Source organism: Lissotriton helveticus, chromosome 3_1 (assembly GCF_964261635.1).
Source record: "Lissotriton helveticus chromosome 3_1, aLisHel1.1, whole genome shotgun sequence".
Classification (NCBI taxonomy): Eukaryota; Metazoa; Chordata; class Amphibia; order Caudata; family Salamandridae; genus Lissotriton; species Lissotriton helveticus.
The window spans coordinates 1,173,297,130-1,173,318,552 of NC_136061.1; the positions used below are offsets into that span (position 1 = coordinate 1,173,297,130).

Below are 21,423 nucleotides of genomic sequence, written 5' to 3' on the forward strand. Positions count from 1 at the left end.
GCAGAGCTCAATGTAGACTCTAGCACCGCGTGCAGTAGAAAATCTGAGGGACTGGAGCTTCTCACAGGATTGTTCTTAAGTATGGTTCATTCGGATTGGGGTAAGCTTTAAGTTTGGTCTCTTTTTTTAAATGACTAGGATAGGTTATTAAACTAAGATGCCTAGGCCTTTTCTAATCGATACCTATCAGTACATTGCTCTATTAAGGTACTGGGGACTCCCATCTCGACGAAGGTTTGAAGCATGTGAATCTATGAAATCTAACTTTTTGGAAAGCCTTTGTGGCCCACCTGATTACAATTCATCAGAAATAATCTCTTTTTGATATAATATCCTATGCTCTGTAAGTAACAGTTATTCAATGGTCAGGTTATACAGCTTGAAGCACTTCATTAACCACATTGTTAGGTCATCGATAATACAAACTGTTGTGGGTCAACATGTGGCCTACTGATCGTGTTCCCCTGGTTGCCACTCGACGAATCCATCAATAAAGTTTGAACAGCGTGGGATCAAATATCAGGGTGAAGCAAATGGCTCTCTGGAAACAGAATTGCGGGCATGGCTTGGGATTTCAAGAGCAGAGACTGTCTAGAACTGAGAAAAAGCAAAGTCCCTGCCTAACAATCCAGAATAGTAGAATTCTTAAATTGCAGGGATCAAGATGCTATCCTACAACACGTCCACACCAATGGACCAACCCCGACAAAGAAGTCATGGTGCTTCTTTTTCCAGACATAATTTAAGCAGTCCAATGACAGAGAAAGAGCTTTGGCAAAGTAAAAAGGAAATTATGTGACAAAGGGGTGACCAATAGGACTATGTTAGCAGCAAAGCTAAAAGTGGTGCAAAATAGTAAAGCTAGGAATTTCAGACACCAGAAGAAGGGCGGGATTGTATGAAGGATGGGGGAAACAGAGACGCATCAGGGAATGGACAAAGTAATCCAGAAACTGACTATGGGATCACAACGTCAAGGCTAACCACTGAGAATATTGACAGGCAACTCAGAGGAACAAGGCCTGCCCGAGGAACCACAATGCACATACCAGATCGGACTGGGACAGCACGGGGAATGAAACAAGACCACTTTGAACTTCAAGCATAAGACACTGTATGAGCAACACACTTTGTAAGATCTAGATGCTGTGGTAGCATGTGGCTCAGAGCCTGCAGTGGTGTTTGGTACATCACATCTACACTATAACATAACTTGGGAGGCAACTTTCTTCTCCAAACTCCTGATGGTACTGAGGTGCTGGGACATCATTGACCATTTACTGAACCTAAGGACCCATCACTTCCTCAAGGGCGTGCACAATTCCTCAACAGACCTTCTCTTTTGCAAACTCCACCACTTCTTTAGAATTGTTTTTGTTGCATGCTAAACAGCAGTATTTCCAATTCTATGGGCACGTACTATACAGTTGTTATTTAAAGTCCTAAAGGTTAGTATAAGGGCCATTGGGGCAGGAAGTTTGAAGCCCACCATGCAATAGTGTGGGGTGGGAGCTTTCGTTTAACGTCCTTTAAGCCTCAGAGTGTTATCAGTGGTAGACTTATCCTACACTGCTTCAGGTGCATAAAAGTACAAAGGTTCCCTCCATGTGATCTAACAACCGGACATGGCAGAGAGAAGAACACAGGACAGCATCCACTCACACAGAACAATCATCTCCTGGAATGTGAACTGGTTACGGCTTAAGATGAAACGAATAACAGTTACTCAATTGCTGCACTACTGCAGACTGAACTAGGCGCTCTTCCAAGAAATTGATCTTATGGGAAACAGATGCCAGTTCATAGGTAGGGGTAGATATTCTGCTGGCCCATGCAGGATTCACAAGGGGGAACAACGACTATATAAGTAAATACATACTAATTGTTTACAAAGAACTACCACACGCCATATGTGGTAGAGGTGTGGCTCAGCAGCCAGGGCAGCTGACTCTGGAGCACAGGGCTCACGGTTCGATCCCTGTCTCCGGTGGCAGCTCAGCTCAGCACCATGTGACTCTGGGCAATAGCTCACTTAATCTCCACGATGGCCCCCAGCTCCTGGAGACCCATAGGGGTGAGTAGTTTGAGCTTTACAAATACCAGATTTACAGATTTATTTACATGTGCATTTGAATTTTATCATACAATTAAGACTCACTGTTTAGTCAAGAGTTTTCACTAAAGCCTGAACATTTTTTAAACATTTTTGTTACCACTATTTATGTTGAACTACTGGTTCTTACTGCCCTGGAATACACTTTAGTGCTTCTTTTTTTATCCATTTTTTTCTGTATTGCACTGTGCATATCATTCCTTCAGGGAGAAGCAAAGCCCTCAATATTAATGTTGCACAAGTTACTACTTGTGTAACAATATATCTGTAAGAGACATTAGTAAGCGAGAGATTCCTTACCTTAGAATATACCCAGGCATCAGACTGGATCCGGAAAATTTTAAGTCAGCAGTACCCCTGTACGTCGGAAGGTGGGGTTGAGCGTCTCTGTGTCCGTCGCTGGCATTGTAGGCACCGAGATGACGTCACGGAGACTACTTAGGAGACACCCACGCGCGCTGACGTCAGTTCTGTACACGGCTTTCCACCCCAGGAAGGCAGAGCCATGCAAGAGACTGACCACTGGTGCCATGAAACTAGGGCCCTGAAAGGGAAGACCTTAACCCTAGAAATCATTTCGCAGAACGGGGAGGATGGGTGCGGCGGTAAGGAACCTATCACTAACTAAAGTCTCTTACAGATATATCATTACACAAGATGTAACTTGTGCATCTGATAGAGACACATTAGTGATAGATTCCTTACCTTAGAATAAATACCCCAGAAATACCAACCCCGGTGGTGTGTCTGCGAACAAGATTAGACCAGAAAGTCACAGAGAAAACAACGGCCAAAGAAGCGGTCTCTCCGGACTCGGCTCTCAAGGCAATAATGCTTGGAAAACGTGTGCAACGAGGCCCAGGTAGCTGCCTGACAATTGTCCTGCAAGGGAACGCCGTGTCCCAAGGCAGAAGTGGCTGCCGTTGCCCTGGTAGAATGGGCACCCAGCACCACAGGAGGCTCCTTCTTAGCCAACGAGTAACATGCTTTGATGCACAGAACAAACCACCGTGAGATGGTTTGTTTGTGCACGGCCAGACCATTTTTGGCGCCCAAGTAGCCAACACAAAGTTGGTCATCTACCCGGAACTGTTGTGCGCTCTTCAGGTAGAACGAGAGCGCACGGTGAAGCCTCTCTTCCTTTTTTGAAGGATGCGGAGGCGGAAAGAAGGTGGGCAAAGTGATGGTCTGCCCAATGTGGAAGGGCGTGACAACCGTTGACAAGAAAGAAGGAGTCGTCCTTAAAACCGCCTTGTCCGGATGAGCAGAAAGAAAAGGTGGTTTTGAAGAAAGAGCCTGAGCTCACTCACTCTTCTGGCAGAGGTGAGAGCTACCAGGAAAGCAGTCTTTAGAGTGAGAAGTAAGGGACAGTTATGAAGGGGCTCAAAGGGAGCGCTCATAAGATAGGTCAAAACAAAATGTATGTCCCATTGACGCATTATGAAATGCACGGGAGGAAACGTGTGTGCAATGCCTTTGAGGAAGCGATTAACAACCGGGTGCTAAAAAAGAGAAGGCTGATGTGGAAGCCGTAGAAAGGCGGAGATGGCGGAAAGATAACCTTTGATAGTGCCCAGAGCAGAGCCCTGCTGGGCCAAAGACAGAAGGAACAGAAGGACCTCGGAAAGAGGGGCAGAAAGGGGATTCACAGCCTTTGCTGTGCACCATGTCACAAATTTGTTCCACCTGCAGGCGTATATCGTCTTAGTAGAAGGACGCCTGGCTGCCAGAATGAGTTCACAGACTTTGGGAGGAAGATTAAAAGCTGTCAACTGTCGCTGCTCAATCTCCACGCATGGAGGTGGAGGCTGGACAGGTTCGGGTGGAGGACCGTCCCCTGCGCATTGCTGAGTAGCACGTGATACCAGTATCTTCGTGCCCAATCCGGAGCCACAAGGATGACTTGGGCTCGGTCGCGCCCAATCTTCTTCAGCACTCTGGGCAGAAGCGGTATAGGCGGAAAGGTGTACAACAGACCGCAGCTCCAATCGCAACAAAAAGTGTCGCCGAGCGAGTGCAGCCTTGGAAATTCCACCGCGCAGAACTGATGATATTGCGCTTTTTCTTCGGTGGCGAATAGATCTAACCAAGGCTCTCCCCTCTGCCGAAAGAGACCTTGCGCCACGTCCGAGGTCAGACGCCATTTGTGATCCATCATGCACCAGCGCCTGAGTTTGTCCACCTTGGCGTTCAAAGAACCTGCCAGGTGTTAAATCACCAAGGTAATGCCTTGATGTTCCAGCCGTGTCCAGAGGCGCAGAGGCTGACATAGGGTTGACGACCCCACCCGAACTGTTTGTTGCAATACCACATGGTGGTGTTGTTATCAGTGAACACCTGCCCTACACTTCCCCAGAGAGAGGGAAGGAATGCTTTCAGTGCAAGTCGGATCGCCTGAAGCTCCAATAGATTAATATGGAGCCGGGACGCCGCTGGAGACCAGAGGCCTCTGATCTCCGCCTCTCCCAAGTGGCCGTCCCATCCCAGGAAGGACACGCCTGTCACCACTGTGTGCTCCGGTTGGGGAAGGGAGAGGGATCTGCCATTGACCCAATTGCGATTCGTGAGCCACCACTGCAATTGTCGTGCAGTGCCCTTCGAGATCTGGACATGATCGGACAAGTTGCCCTGATGCTGTGCCCACTGGAACTTCAGGTCCCATGCAGAGCCCGCATATGCCATCTGGCGTGTTGCACTAGCAGGATGCAGGAGGCCATCAGGCCCAGGAGCTGGAGGGTCATCCTGACTGCAAGCCGGGATAGAGGCTGAAAGATCGGAATCATAGCCTGAATATCCCGGACTCGCTGCTCGGGAGGATAAACCCGAAACTGCGTAGAATCCAGAACCGCTCTAATGAAGGGGAGCTTCTGAGAGAGACTCAGTTGCTACTTCGGCACATTGATGGAGAACCCCAGCAAATGCAGGAGGTACGCCGTATTCTGGAGGTGGGAGACGACTGCCTGGGGCAAGCCCGCCTTCAACAACCAGCCGTCGAGATAGGGGAAGATTGGAACCCCTGATCTGATCTGTGCAGCTGAGGTGCGTGCTGCAAGTCCAACGCTACCATCCAGACTCCAGGGTCGAGGGCAGCCAAAACCTGAGCCAAAGTCAACATCTTGAACTTTTCCATCCGGAGGAAGCGATTGACGTTCCTGAGGTCCAAGATGGGGCGCAGGCCCCCTTTCTCCATCTTGGGGACCAAAAAGAAGTGGGAATAACAACCACGTCCTACTTCTGGCTCAGGAATGCGGTTGATGGCCCCCTTGGTCAAGAGGGCCGTGACTTCCTGTTGAACAAGTTACTTACCTTCGGTAACGCTTTTTCTGGTAGATACTATATCTGCCTGTGGATTCCTCACCTTGTGAATATCCCCTTGCGTCAGCAACATCCGGAAATTCTTTTTTTCGTAGCCTCGCGCCGACGTGGACTCTGACGTCATAGAGACACGACCTCGCTCGCGACTCCGCCGACGCCTACAATAGGCCCACGCCGGCGTGATGACATCAGTTCCGCCCTTTTTTCCGTGCCATCGAGGCACACGGACGGACCAATGACAGTAGAAATATGCAAAGCATACACAGTACACAATACTCAAGGCAAAACACACAGTGTTAAGCAAATGCAGGAAAGCAATTGAAACATTATCCTGACAACATAATATATACACATTACATTACAGTAACTCTGGTACAGAAGAGTGGACAACGGGGAGGCGGGTGGGTCAGTGAGGAATCCACAGGCAGATATAGTATCTACCAGAAAAAGCGTTACCAAAGGTAAGTAACTTGTTCTTCTGATAGATACATCTGCCGTGTGGATTCCTCACCTTGTGAATAGAGTCCCACAGCAGTCCCCACTCCCGGAGGAGGGTGTCCACTCTTCTAGACCAGGAAATCCTAAAGGACAGAGCGCGCAAAGTGACCGTCCCTCCTCACTTCGGAGTCTAAGCAGTAATGCTTCGCGAATGTGTGGAGGGAAGACCAAGTCGCCGCTCTACAAATATCTTCTACAGGCACACCTCTGGCCAATGCTGAGGTAGAAGACTTAGCCCTTGTAGAATGAGCCCTTATACCCCCTGGAGGTTCCTTACCAGCCAAAGAGTAGCAGATCTTTATGCAGAGGACGATCCATCTCGACAAAGTTCTCTTATGGACCGCTCTTCCTTTCTTGCAGCCAGCAAATCCAACGAAGAGCTGGTCTTCCAAACAAAAGTCCTTGGATCTGTCCAAGTAAAAGGACACCGCCCTCTTAGGGTCCAGACGGTGCAGTCTCTCTTCCTCCTTAGAAGGGTGAGGGGGAGGATAGAAGGAAGGTAAAGTAATGGACTGCCCTAGCTGGAAGGGAGATACCACCTTAGGCAGAAAAGCAGCCCTGGTCCTGAGAACCATTCGATCAGCATGTATGGACAAGAAAGGGGGCTTGTGACAAAGAGCTTGAAGCTCACTTACCCTCCTTGCAACGAGGAAGACTGTTTTAAGGGTAAGAAGCCTCAAGGGACATTTGTGGAGAGGCTCGAAAGGAGCACCCATCAAAAAGGTCAAGACCAGATTCAAGTCCCACTGAGGCACAATAAAAGGGACAGGAGGAAACTTATTTATAAGGCCCTTTAAAAACCTTAAAACCACAGGTGACTTAAAAAGAGAAGGCTGGTCAGGCAAACAGAGAAAAGCTGACAGCGCAGAAAGATAACCTTTCACCGTGGCAACAGCAAGACCCTGCTGAGCCAGAGAAAGGGCAAACTGGAGAACGTGAGACAAATGGGCCTTCAAAGGATCAATAGACCTTTCCCCACACCACGAGACAAATTTCGCCCATCTATAAGAATAGATGGACTTAGTGGAGTCACGCCTGGCTGACAAGATGACATCCACAACGTCAGGTGGGAGGGAAAAGGAAATCAGGTTGCCCCGCTCAATCTCCAGGCATGAAGGTGCAATGTCTGGAGGTGGGGGTGTAGAACCTGCCCCTCCATCTGAGAGAGGAGGTCTGCCCTGTGAGGGAGACCGAGCGGCGGGTGAGAGGAGAGGTGGAGAAGATCTGTATACCACACCCTTCTTGGCCAATCCGGGGCGACCTATATGACTTGGGCCCGGTCTTGCCGAATCTTCCGCAGAACCCGAGGAATCAAGGGTATGGGAGGAAACGCGTAAAGGAGTTGACCTCTCCAACTCAACTGAAACGCATCCCCCAAGGCTCCTTGCATCGGATACTGGAGACTGCAGAATGACAGGCAGTGAGCATTCTCGCGAGTGGCGAACAGGTCCACCCGAGGAGTCCCCTACATCTGAAAGATGTCGTGAACCAGCTCCGGGTGAAGCCTCCACTCGTGGTCGGCAGAGAACTGCCGACTGAGACTGTCTGCACGAACGTTTAACACCCCGGCCAGATGATTTGCCATCAGACAAATCTGATGGTCCTGAACCCAGGACCAGAGACGCAGAGCCTCTCTGCAGAGACACTGCAACCCCACTCCTCCCTGCTTGTTGATGTACCACATCGCAGTCGTGTTGTCCGTCAGGACTTGGACTGACCGACCGCGAAGGGAAGGAAGGAAGGCCTTGAGCGCCAAACGTATCGCCCGCAATTCTAAAAGGTTGATGTGAAGCAACCTTTCCTCTGGAGACCAAAGGCCCTTGACCTCCAGATCTCCCAAGATGAGCACCCCACCCGAGAGTGGATGCATCCGTTATCACTGAGGCCACTGATGGAGGCAGATGAAAAGGCTTTCCTTGAGACAGATTGCCTTCCACGCCCCACCAAGACAGATCCGCTGCAGCTTCTCTGGAGATCCTCACCGACTCCCTGAGATCTCCGTTGTGTTGATACCACTGCCTGCGGAGGCACCACTGGAGTGCCCTCATGTGCCAGCGTGCATGACTGACCAACAGAATGCAAGAAGCCATCAGACCGAGCAGGCGGAGGACCTTCAGGACTGGAACAACCGCTCCATTGAAGAATAAAGGAATCATCTCCTGTATGTCGCGAATCCTTTGAGGAGGAGGGAATGCACGACATACAGTCGTGTCCAGTACAGCACCTATGAACAGGTTGCGCTGGGAGGGCACCAGGTGAGACTTGGGTACGTTTATCGAAAAACCCAACCTGAACAACAACTGTGTTGTCTCCTGCAGATGATGAAGCACTCTCTCTGACGACCCCGCTTTGATCAGCCAGTCGTCCAGATACGGGAATACAGGAATCCCCGATCTTCTGAGATGCGCCGCCACCACTGCCATCACCTTGGTGAAAACTCGAGGTGCAGTAGTAAGTCCAAACGGAAGGACCGCAAACTGGTAGTGCTGCGACCCCACCGTAAAACGGAGATACCTCCTGTGCGACTTCGGGATCGGAATATGAAAATACGCATCCTGCAAGTCGAGCGACACCATCCAGTCTTCTTCCAGCAGAGCCTGAAGAACCTGAGCAAGGGTGAGCATCTTGAATTTCTCCTGCTTCAGATAAAAATTAAAGATCCTGAGATCTAGGATTGGACGAAGCCTGCCATCCTTCTTGGGAATCAGGAAATACCGGGAGTAGCATCCCTGATCCCTTTCCTGCTCTGGAACCACCTCTATCGCACCTTTTCTCAATAGGGTTTGGACTTCCTCCTGGAGGAGTAACAGATGTTCCTCTGAGCAATACCCCTGGCAAGGAGGGTAATTGGGAGGGAATTCCCGAAAGGGAAGGGCATACCCATTTTCTACGAGATTGAGAACCCAAAGATCTGATGTAACCGATTCCCAATCTCGTAGAAAGTGGGTAAGCCGACCCCCCACTGGGCCTACATGATCCTGAATGGTGGATCTAGGGCTGCTTTTCTGTGGCTGGGGGATTGGAGGAGGTGGAGGAGGAAGAGGCTTGACGCCCTCGAGGACATGCCCTCTGCTTTCCTCTGTAAGACCTATATAAGGTATTCTGCTGCTGCTGCTGTTGCTGCTGCTGCTGGCCTTGTCTATACGACCGAAAGGAAGAGCGGCCAAATCCTCTAAATTTCCTGGTCGTTGCACCCCTGACCTGAAGGCCAAGAGACCTAGTAGTTGCCCTGCTGTCCTTGAATCTTTCCAAGGCCGTGTCTGCTTTCTTTCCAAAAAGCCCCACTCCATCGAAGGGCAAATCCAACAATGCAGACTGCACATCAGTTGAAAAATCAGAAGACTTCAACCAGGCTGAACGCCTCGTGGCAACCGCCGTGCCCATGATCCTTGCCACAGAATCCGTAGTATCAAGTCCACTTTGGATGACCTGACGAGCCGCCGCCTGAGAGTCAGACAAAGCTTCTTCAAAATCTTTTCTACTATCCTCAGGAACCTTAGGGACCAATGAACGCATAGAGTCCATAAGAGCATGAATGTATCTTCCCATAAGGCAAGTGGCGTTAGAAGACTTCAAAGCCATACTGGCCGAAGAAAAAACCTTTTTCGCCACTTGATCCTGCTTCTTGGCCTCTTTGTCGGCAGGTACTTGCGGGAAAGCCCCAACAGACTTCTTAGAGCAAGCGGCCTGAATTACCAAACTCTCAGGGGAAGGATGAGAAGATAAGAAAGCAGGATCCTCAGGAGCCACTCTATACCTCCTTGCCACACTTTTCGAAACTGCAGGAGCAGAAAAGGGCTTCTTCCAAACCTCCATGATGGGATCCTTTAAAGCGTCATTAAATGGTAGCAAAGGTTCCACCGACGAGCTTGGAGAATGGACGACCTCTGTTAACAAGTTCGACTTAAACTCGACAGAAGGCAAAATCAAACCCAAAAGTCCTGCTGCCTTCTTCATGACAACATGATAAGGTTGAACATCCCTGGAGGGAGCATCAGGTCCTGAAGGCAACGACCACTCTGGAGAAAACTCGAGACCCCTAGCATCCGCCAGGTCTTCAAAACAACTCCCCTCCAGCTCACCTTCCTCCACTTCAGAAGATGATTCATCAACCCTCTGTTCATCCAGAAGTCGTTGAGCTTCTCTACGAGACCTCATCTTCACTCGAAGTGCAGTCGAATCCAAAGCCGAATTCGACGGCGCCGGAGTCGACTTCGGAACCGAATCCGAGGGCTTGGAAGGCCGCCCCATAGAATCCAAAGGAGCCGGTGACGCCGGGACCGGAGTCGTCGACTTCGGCCGAGCCGGCGTCGACACCGGCGTCGACCTCGGTGGAGCTTGGTACTGCCACAACGGAGTCGGAGCCGGCATATACGGCATGAAGGGTGCCGGAGCATATGTGTGTGGAACACCCAAATTGAAAGCCATTGGACCCATGGGACCCGAAGGTGCTCCAGAGGGGTACCACGACCTCGAGAAGACACCATACATCGCGTTTAAAAACGCAGAGGGGTCCTGACCTGGAGCCGGGAATGGTGGATGCTCAGGCTGACCTCGTGGCACGTTCGAATCTGTCTCCTCAACAGGATTCGAAACCTCCTCCTCAACCGGAACCCCAACTGTGTCCTCCGGAGCCGGAGACGGAGCCGGGGACGGAGCCGGGGACGGATCCGCAACTGGAATCGGAGACTGGACCACCGACTCCGAAGGCGAAGCCTCACCTTCTCGATCCGACACCTGAAGAGGAATCACCTTCGACCTCATCCTCTTGGGAGACTTCGATCTAGAATGATGACGGGAACCATGCCTCCTTTTCTTGTGCTTCTTGTGAGAACCAGAGGCGTGACCGGACGAAGACTTCGAAGCCGACGCCTCCCGAGACCTCGACCTGGATCTCGACTTCGACCTCTTCGAGTGCTTCGATGATCTTTTCACCTTACTCGCCTTAAGCCTGGCCACAAGAAGCTTGGATTCTCTTTCACGGAGAGCCTTCGGATTCATCTTCTGACACGATGAACATCCATCGACGTCATGATCCGAACTTAAACACCAGATGCAGTCCTGGTGAGGGTCCGTAACGGACATCATCTTCCCACATTCTCTGCAAGGCTTAAACCCGGTCTTCTTTGTCGACATGACAATAGAACACAAATATCCGAGAATGGAGAATCGAGGAAATAAAGTAACACTGTACTAAGGCTACAGAGTATCCCGAAACCGTTAGCGTCGACGACGCGGAAAAAAGGGAACTGATGTCATCACGCCGGCGTGGGACTATTGTAGGCGTCGGTGACGTCGGCGGAGTCGCGAGCGAGGTCGTGTCTCTATGACGTCAGAGTCCACGTCGGCGCGAGGCTACGAAAAAATGAATTTTCGGATGTTGCTGACGCAAGGGGATATTCACAAGGTGAGGAATCCACACGGCAGATGTATCTATCAGAAAGAGAAGCACGAAGTGATCCCCCGCCATGCGGTGGAACTGGGGTGGCATGGTTGGAGGGGCAGACTCGAAGGGGAGGGCGTAGCCCCTTCGGACGATTTGCACCTGTCCGAGGTGACAGAACGCCAGTGGGGGAGATGATGGCGAATCCTGCCGCCCACCGGCGTGGGGTGCACCCCAAAGCTCGGACTAGGAAGGCTTTGAGGCGGATGCTGCTGGAACGGAGGTGGACTGACTGGCACGCTGGCCCCCTGTCCCGCCGCGGCGGGTACTACGTCCGCGCAGAGGTTGGTTCTCCGTGGCCACGAAAGGAAAGAAAACCAGACGTGGCCAGGCGTGTGGTGGAGAGACCCAAGGACTTGACCATAGCCCGGGAGTCCTTAAAACGCTCCAGCGCACTATCTGCCTTATCGCCAAACAGGCGAATACCATCAAAGGGCATGCCCATAAGAGAACTTTGAACATCCCCTGAAAACCCAGTGGACCGCAAGCAGGCATGGCGACGAAGGGCCACTGTCGTGGAAATCGCCCTACCCAGTGAGTCTGCGGTGTCCAGTCCACATCTGATGGTGTACTTAGCTGCATCTTTCCCCTCAGCAACAGCTTGGGAAAGCACTGCCTGAACCTCCTCCGGACACTGAGACAGAGTCTGTGCAACCGAGTCCCACACAGCATGAGAGTAACGGCCCAAGAGGCATGCGGTGTTCACCAACCGCAGCCCTAAGCTGGAAGAGGAAATCAGTTTCTTGCCAAACTGTTCCAGTTTCTTAGATTCCTTATCCGGTGGGCCGGTAAGTAATGCGCTTTGGGAAGTGGTGGCCTGGATGACCAGGCTCTCCGGGGTTAGGTGGGTTGTCAAAAAGGCAGGGTCACCCAGGACCGGGCGATGATGCCTGGCCACATTTGTATCCACAGGAACCCCCATGGCTGGTCTAGACCAGGTGCCCATTAACACATAAGTTAACGCTTCATTGAACGGTAGCAGGGGCTCCATAGAGCTTGCCGCCGGCTAAAGGACTTCAGTGAGGAGGTTAGTTGTGAGGGTCACCGTAGGCAGGTCAAGGGCCTCAGCTCTACGGAGCACTACAGTGTATGTAGCGCCCTCCTCCATGGCCACAGCAGGAGGAGAAAGAAAACCAGGTTCAGAGGAGAGGTCAAGGCCACCTGCATCCTCCAACTCTTTCGTCCACTCCTGTTCTGACTTGCAATGCCGTGCAAGAGGGTCCTCTGACCCCTCCCAGTTGTGCCCTTCCTCCACTGCCCGTGGCACAGGCTGTGGCGTGGGGGGGGGGGGAACAGGGGAATGAATATAAATGGTTCAAAGGCACCTGTCGGCACCGATCCGGCTCCATGTCCCAATTAGGGTCCCAACCCGGAGCAAAATTGTCTGCAAAACCAAGCAAGGGCGGAGTGGGACGAATGGAACCCATTACGGCACCAGGAATGGAGCCATGGGATGCGCCAGGGGCCAGAGGACCTTGCGGCACCTGGGCCGGAGCAGCCGGCAGCAGCAGAGGCAAGGGAGGGCCCGAAGGCTCGCCGGTGGGAGCCAGATGCCGAAAAAGGCGGTCCACGGCAGCAAGAAAATCTTGCACCTGGGCAGGAGTCGCCGACGGACCCGGATAAGGTGGGTAGGCCGCGGGACTCACAGGCTCCAACGGAGCCACGGGGGAGGTACCCCCGGCCACCCGTCCGCATCCGGAGACCGACGGGAGGGGACATCAGAGAGCTTAAGCGCTTATTCGACTTCTTCTTATGACATCTCTTACCCGATTCCATGTGTGAAGCCTTCGACCCCGAGGAGCGATAATGATGGCTCCGCGTTCGGTCCCTCGATCGACCCCTGGACCTCGAACAGCGCGGAGATGACTGCCGGGCCTCCACCAGCTTACAGGACCGCTCCCACAAGGCCTTCAGAGCCATGGCCAGAGAGTCGGAACATGACCAGGAGTCATGATCGCGCTCCAGACAGTAGAGACAGACACCATGGGGGTCGGCCACCAACATCGTACGACGACAGGCCCCGCAGGATTTAAACCCAGGCATCCCTACGTGGCACCAAGAGTCAAAAACTCAAAAAAGTGGAGACAAAAAGTCAGTCAAAAAGTGACTAAGGTACGTGCTCTAACCGGATCTGCGCTTGCTGGCGCGGAAAAAGACCTAAGTAGTCTCTGATGTCATCTCGGTGTCTACGACGCCAGCGACCGACGTGGAGCTGCACAACGCCACCTTCCGACGTGCAGGGGTATTGCTGACGAAAAACTTTCAGTATCCAGCCTGATGCCCGGGGGTATTCTAAGGTAAAGAATCTATCACTAACGTGTCTCTTTCAGATGTGAACGTTTACCCACATCCATAACCTATTTCCCCTATGAACAGTTTAGCCTCACAAACACGCCAGCAGAGAACATAAGCATATGGAAATGCCCAACCTAAAGTAACCTGACTCGCCTCCAGTTCTAACTGATAAAATGCACATAGACAGACCACTAACTCCATTGCAACAAAATACAGCAAACACAACAAGGCTTCAGCCACACATCGACTTCAACAGATAGCCTGTAACAACACCAAAGTACTGGCAACAGGTTCCAGGAAAATTACAGAGACCTTGAATCACAGATATCTTTATGTGACTCATTCTCACCTGTAAGAGGTTGGTCAGCATGATAAGTGTCTGCTTTCGGATGAATGGATTATTGTCCTTCAGACACACAGACAAGTTAGGGATGTATCGGTCCACCATTGTGGTGTATCGAACGCACAGATCACACATCACGATAATCACGTTATTGCGGACAGCAACATCATGGCATATCTCCAGCTCCCTTGCCAGGGCAGGAACACACTTTTTTGCAAGATCCTCGTGCTGTAAGCACAGCTTCCCTGCCAAATAAATGCCACAGATAAATGTTAAATCATTTCATTACATTACAGAGACTATGTTAGCATCAGTTTGAATAAAGTAATAAAGTACTTTAGCTAAGCAAGAGCTTCTTGTATTCCAAATTCTGCTTAATGTGTGTCCTAATTGAAGTAATAAAAAATAGAATATTCCCGCCAACATGTGGGGGACTCCCAAACACTTATTTTCATCAATGAAGTATGATTAAAAAGTTGCTCAGGAGGTCAACATTACAAATCTGCAAAAGTTGGCGTCACCTTAACACAGTACAAAACATGACAACTTTTAAAGATTTTTCAAAAGCACGACAGAAATAGCCACCTTCAGTCAGCTAGTTTCTTTAATGGGGCTTGATCGACTAAAATCTAAACTCTGGCATCATTTTCTAAACAACAATGCTTAGTGAAGGTAAGAAAAGAACTCCATGTAGCTGCCTCTGCAAATGGGATGTTCCTTAATCAGGTAGCAATATCAGCCTTCCCTTAGGTAGAATGTGCTCTATGTTTGCCAGAAATAGGTTTGAAAGCTGAATGGTAAAAGCAGGTGATACGCTAAACAATCCATTCAGCAATTGTTTCTTAGAAGACACCATTCTGGTACTGAGGCACATAATTGGTAATAGGTTTATTATTTAACACAGATCGTTTGTCTTATCTCAATAAAATCTCGGGACTCTTCCAACATAAAGCAAGTGAAGCAGATTTCTCTTCTGATGTAGTTGGATAATTAAGATATACAAGCAGAAACACTGTTTGGTTTATGTTAAAGTCAGATACAACTTTAAGTAAGAAGGCGGGATCTGTCCTTAAACAACCCTGATATGATGGAAAACTGTAGGGTTCTACTGACAAAATAACCCAAAGCTCACTAACCCTTTTTGCTGATGGAATTTCCACTTAGAAAGTTACCTTCCCATTACAAATCCCCTTCTTTAGCTCAAGAGGATATCCAGAGAAACACAAGAAAACCTCAGGTGGCAGATTGGTCTATAGGGGTAATGCAAGAGCACTACATACACATCAGGATATACAATAATGGGGGGGGGGGAGATATGAATGTAGAACACGCTGTGAGTTGAGAATGTGTATAATTAAATATATATCTAAAAGTTATGAGCATGAATATGATGAAATGAATATATAGAAATGAAGACAGTACACTTTATTCACGGACTGTGTTAAGTTACAATGAATTTGCTTTATTAAAAAAGAAAGGAAGCAACGTTCCAGGAAAGATGTTCGAATTAGGCTCTTTCTGTAAGCACTCAAAGCAAGAAGACATCAATTTGAAGAGAACCAAATTTAGTTCCCATGGGGAAGAAGGCTGCCCATCTTGGATAACATATTTTCTTTAAGCTCTCTAAAAACTCTAACCACTGGAATCATTAAGAATGATCTCTGGGCAGGCCCCTTTCTGTATTCCTTGATGGCGGCAAGATGAATTTAATAGACACAAACTGCAGATGTGACTTCACCAAATGAAAAAGCAGGGAATAATCACATCTCCTGACAGGAAATCTGTTCTTATTTATTTTAAAGGCAACGTATTACAATTCACTTCAATTAAAAAGCAATGCAAATTCTGGTATACCGAAGTTTAGCATCTTTGTAAATGTTCCTAGGATTCGGAGGTTGGTCTAGATGACAGTAATGCACAACCTCTGGCACAGTGCTACCTATTTCCTGGTTTGAAAGATGGGGGGGGCATTAGGGGGGGCGCGTTGGGCAGCCAGTCATTTACCTTGCATTTTCTGCAACTGTATTGGTCGGTACAGCAGTTTTACTGTGCAGTCTCAGACAGAGGAAGTAGTCCTCTAAACCACCACTGCCTCACCAGGGGCAAGCAGCATCGTCATTGGAATGTTTCAGCTTCATCAAAACCTATTGGATCAGAAGAACTGGCAGAAAAGCATGGAGAAATCGGTTGGACCAAATCATAAAAAGAGCATTGCCCATAGGACCCGGTTATCATACTTTTGAAGAGAAGCTTGGATATTTTGCGTTTTGACCCATGATAAACAGGTTTATTTGGGGGAACTTCCATCTTGAAAAAGATCTTCCAAGAGGTCATCTTGCACCCATTCGTGTTTGTTTATGAAGTATCTACCTAGTGGGTCTGCTTGACAATTTTTTAGACCTAGAAAATGTACATCCTTGATAAATAAATTCATAGCTAGGAGCCTTGACAAAATATTTGAGTCTCCAGAGGTAAGATCCTGGATCTTGTACCTCCCTGCTTGCCTAGATGGTGTATTATGGGCACGTCTGTCTAAATGAGAAATCTTTTAATTGTTAAGGAGGTTGAAAAGTCCTTAGTACCAAATGTACTGCTTTCAATTCCAAAACATTTACTTGATAGAGTTGTTCCTTCGACCACAATCCCTGAACAGTCAGAACATGACATGAAGATGGGCTCTCCATCCCATTAGAGACCTCTGTTACAATGGTTTGAGTGGCATAATCCTGCTAAAAAAGAATTTCATTCAGAAGATTGGACATTTTTGCACCACCATTTGCAGCATAACCTTTGTCTGGATTGACAGGGCCACTTGGTCTTCCCCCTTGTGTTTTCTACTGAGAACACCGATCTTCCATGCATTGTTAAAGGGGCCTCATATGAAGTCATGCATGGAGTACAATGTAGATGCAGGAGGCTACTGTTCCCAGCATAGATGAGACATGACCCGCTGTAGGAAAAGGTGGCTTCTACAGTGGACGACAGCATGATAAATATTCTCTCGCCCGATGGAGGCACTTCTCTCCATTCCTCCATGTTTAGTACTGTCCCATAAAGTCAAGAACTTGCACAGCAGTCAACGCTGATTGTACATTGTGGATATGAAAATCCAGACACTGTAATAACAGAAGTGTTGTTGAAGTGCACTTGTTCACTGGAGTAGATTATAAACCACTCTTAGAGGTAATTGTGAATGTAAATCCTTATTGTGAAGGTGAGTCGGAATGACAGTCAAACACTTTGAAAAAGGCCTTGCAGCCTATTTCAAGACGAAGTGTACTAGTAGTAAGCATTCCCTATAGTGATTCTCTGAAAACTTTGGGGCTCCTTTGCCTTCCAGGATGCGGAAATAACTTCTTGTAAATCCACAGAGCACTCCAATCTTATGTTGTGTATGCATCTGGCAAAAAGTTCAAATTTTGAATTATTTTTACCTTGAAATGTGGTCAGTTCACTCACACCAGTCCATATCCTGTTCCTACTGGTATTCTAAAGGGTATAGCTCCTCCTCCCCTAGACCTTCAGAAAAGGGCTCAGGCTCCAACTTAGGATGCAGGGATACTATCGGCACTAGAATCAATGTAGGTCGACGCGGCTGAGCTCTGTGTTGTCAGGGATCAGAACCGGGCTGGTGCCAGAGCATCGGCATCAGGGTCGGCAAATATCGCAATGGCATGACTGTTCCAGATACATGGGGGCCCATCTGAGCTGGAGCTGCCAGCCTGGAACCAAATGGGACCTCCACTGACATTGCAGGGCACGAAGGAATGCCAGAGGGGTTGGGTTGCTCAAAAACGAGGGGCATGGCCTCATAAAACTTATTGATTTGAGCTGTGAGTCGCTCCGGAAAACTGAGGCGGCGCAGAGTTGGTCCAGGCGTTGGTTCCAAGAAACCAGGCCTCTAACGCCGATGTTCCTTCGTAGTATGGGCTGACAGAAAAGGAGAAGTCAAAGCTAGCTTCGACTTCTTGTGCCACTTACTCGAGTGTTCCGATTATCTTTAGTAGGATGGAGAGGACTTCGGACTCCAGGAAAGGGTCCCAAGACCATCCTCTGGAGTGGGACTGACTTCCGCAGAGTCCCCCGCCGGCAGCTTCAGGGACAGCTCCCTCAAAGCCTTCGGTGCTATGGCCCAGCAGTCGGAGCACAACTTGGAGTTGTGGTCGAACTGCAAACACCACAAACACGAGGGGCATGCCAGTCACCAACATGGCACTGTGACAGGTGCCACAGGGTTTAATACCGGTCTTTCTAGAGAACATCTTCAACACAGCAGGAGAAAATCTAAAAAAATAACAAACGTTGCAAAAATCCTGTCAAAAACTGATCAGCACTGGTTAGCATGGAAAGAAAATAACTAATGTGAGCACGCGAAAGTGGCGCGTATAAAGGTGACATGGACGTCACTTCCGGCGCGCCCAATGACATGCAGAGCTGGACAATGCCACCTACTGGCGCGCAGGGGTACTGCTTACGAAAAATCTTCTGGATTCAGTCTGACGTCTGGGGAAATTTAAAGGTATGTACTTCCTCAAACTTCTTTCAAGACCTACAACTGTTGATCTCTAGGTTCTTGTGGGTGGGCAAGTTCCCTAGAGTCTCCTTTGTCCAATGTATTGACCCAGTGCACAAGGGTGGCTTTGGGGCCCAATAACTAACTTTAATACTAGGTGGAAGATTACGATGTGGGGAATGGCTTTTAGGGGACAGACAACTCCCCATGGAGGCTAGAGTTGGCTACCATTGAGAGGCTTGGAACACCAAGTCATTTTATATGGGAGCGATCCTCACTCCTATAGGCCTCTCAGTTGTTCAAGGCTTTGTCATTTTTAGACAATACTTAAATTCCCTGTAAATAGACCAAACTCACACACACACTTTGGGTCGTTGGCAGCCTGCTTTTACCCCCAACAGGAGGTGCACTTCAAAAAAAGTGAAGGCATTTATAAAGAAAAGTCCTTCAAACGTGTAGATTAATGCTTCTCAGACAAATGAAATGATGAATAAAAGTGACAAGTCAATTTCAAAGGAACTTGCACAAACAAGCCATGTTAAGTGTTCTGAAATCATCTCCGCACAAGCAGGAAAAAAAGACTGAGGCTGTGAGGCAAACTGCCAGTACAGTGCATGCTGCGAGATGAAACCACCTGGTTGCTTAAGGGAGCGGTGTATTTCTTTTTAAGCACCTTGTGCACTCTTGATCGGACAGACACCTTTTCCTTCATTTTTCTTTTGTAATATAAATGTTTAGAGATTCCGGTTATTGATGTACCACTTTTTTAAGCCAGGTGCTCCAATGTTGTCTTTTGCTTTATAAAATTGGTGATTTCAAGAACAAAATAAAAGAAATCAAACACTGCCCTGTTTTTACCGTGCAGGTGATACATTCTGCAGATTTAAAGTGTTGACCTTCTATTAACATTTTTATTCATACTGCACAGATGGAAATTATTGTTCTCGGGTTCCAGAATACTAGTGGGAACGCTCAATTCTTATATTCTTATATTCAATATACTCATACTCAACCATCAGTGAGGAACCTATGATGCAGGAATCGTGTGATACAGGAAATTTACAAAAAACATTTCCAGCTGGCTTAAGCAAACAATGTTTTATTATGAGAAAAACAAATGATGTAATTACTAATTGTAATATTTATAACCAATAATAATTCAATTCTCAGGAGTAACATTTTTCAGTTTATGCTATCATACATGCAGTTTTAACTGATGTCTTCAGGAACACTTCAAATCTTTTTAAAAATATACCCAACCTTTATAATACTTTTTCTGGCATTAGTTCTATAGTATCAAGAGCACAATATCTTTAGAAGGAGAAAGTCAGTCTGGATATGGCAAGCAAGATAAATTAAAAAAATAACTGTGGTAGAGCAAGGATCCCATCAAGAACTGGGAATAAGTGCAATTGGAGCTCAGGCTAAAATAATCAGTTCAGACAGTGGAGTGAAATAAAGAGGTGAGAGAGCCGGAAAGAAACCAAAGCTGTTATAGAAGACAATATAAAAACATTACCTAGTGTAATGAAGGCATGTGCACGCACCACAGGAGGCATAGTGGATCCTCGGAACTGAGAGAGAGGTTGAGAAAGAGGTTGTGATGTTGGCAGATCTTCGCGTTCATTCTGATTCGCTTCTGGAAGCAAGGACAGGATCTATTAAGTTGCGAAACTTCTAACCTCACATTAACATCCTTATTATTTACAGAAGAAATGTACAATCTTACCCTGATCCAAACAGTCTGAAGAGGCTAGGATAGACTGGACCAAAAGGAAGATTTTCTTCTCCACTTTGGCTGGGCACATCTGGACAGCCTCTCCCAGAGTGAAAAGATGCCTCACCTTGGTAAAATGGAAAAACAACAATCAGCGCAGCGCAAAATAATTTGTTTTAAATGTACCCATTTATTTCAAAGGAGGAATCAGTTATTTTGTACACTGGTTATCAAAGACCAACTCACCAGCACCTATCAAGAAACCGACAAATTAAATTCTCAACAAGGGAAAACATTCCAGGAATATGAACACACAACATTACTGAAAGGTGGGTGGCCATTTCTTTCCTTCCAGATTGTGATGTTTATGCTGCATGCAGCAATAAATACACTCTTTTAGAAGGTATTAAACTATAAACTAGCATTTCAGACATAGATGATTTTTCTAGATACACTATCTGTGTTTTGTAGTTGACAACTCATAGGTGACAAATGTATTAAAGCCACAGAGTCCTTCTCAAGTTAATGTGATTATATAGTCTTTTCAGTAAATGCACTTTCTTGGGAAGTTTTTGCGGTGGCACTATCTTAACGGCTTATAATCTTAAAGGCAGGTTCGTTTTCCAGAGCAGAGTTTAGGATCCACTGCTTTAAATTCGTGTAGATCGGCTTCTTTTGACGCACACGAGAAAGATGTTTGTAAGAAGCATTCCCTTTCGGAATAAAGGTCTGTACTGTACTGTACTTTCTTTCCCAGGATCAATGTTTGCAATTATAGTTCCATTGCCACCCAATTACAGCATGTAACAAGTAACCAATTCAAGAAAGGCCAAGTGAAATGAACTACGCTAGTAGTGCGAACTAGATTTTGTACAGTACCACCTTCAAAATGACAGCAAATCTCTATGATTTATTAAGCCATGTTTAGTCGGTACTTTTAAATGACCTAAACACTAGTGTGACAATGGCGAGATCTGTGGATAATGAAAGAGAAAAGAGAGAAACCTAAAACTTGTATAAGAACACGACGCATAAATTGAAACTATCAAGCCAGGCATACTGGTCATTCACTTCTGAACTAGTTTGGAAAAAGACCCTTTAATGGCACAAGCATAAAGAAAAGAAGTCCCATCAAGAGCACTAAGAACACAAACGGGCCACGAGTACCTCTAAGCAGACAAAATAA

General features: G+C 47.8%; 1 protein-coding gene across 2 annotated transcripts in view; it reads right to left on the reverse strand.

The window, feature by feature from the left end:
• The window catches only part of NCAPD3 (non-SMC condensin II complex subunit D3), a 764,397-nt gene that overhangs the window by 190,177 nt on the left and 552,797 nt on the right, over window positions 1-21,423 (reverse strand). For both annotated transcript variants that reach the window (XM_078681814.1, XM_078681815.1), the window contains exons 21-23: window positions 20,250-20,364; window positions 20,040-20,159; window positions 14,014-14,252 (exon numbers count right to left, since the gene is read on the reverse strand). In XM_078681814.1, coding sequence (XP_078537940.1) covers window positions 14,014-14,252; window positions 20,040-20,159; window positions 20,250-20,364 — 474 coding nt within the window. The remainder of the gene's footprint in view (window positions 1-14,013; window positions 14,253-20,039; window positions 20,160-20,249; window positions 20,365-21,423) is intronic.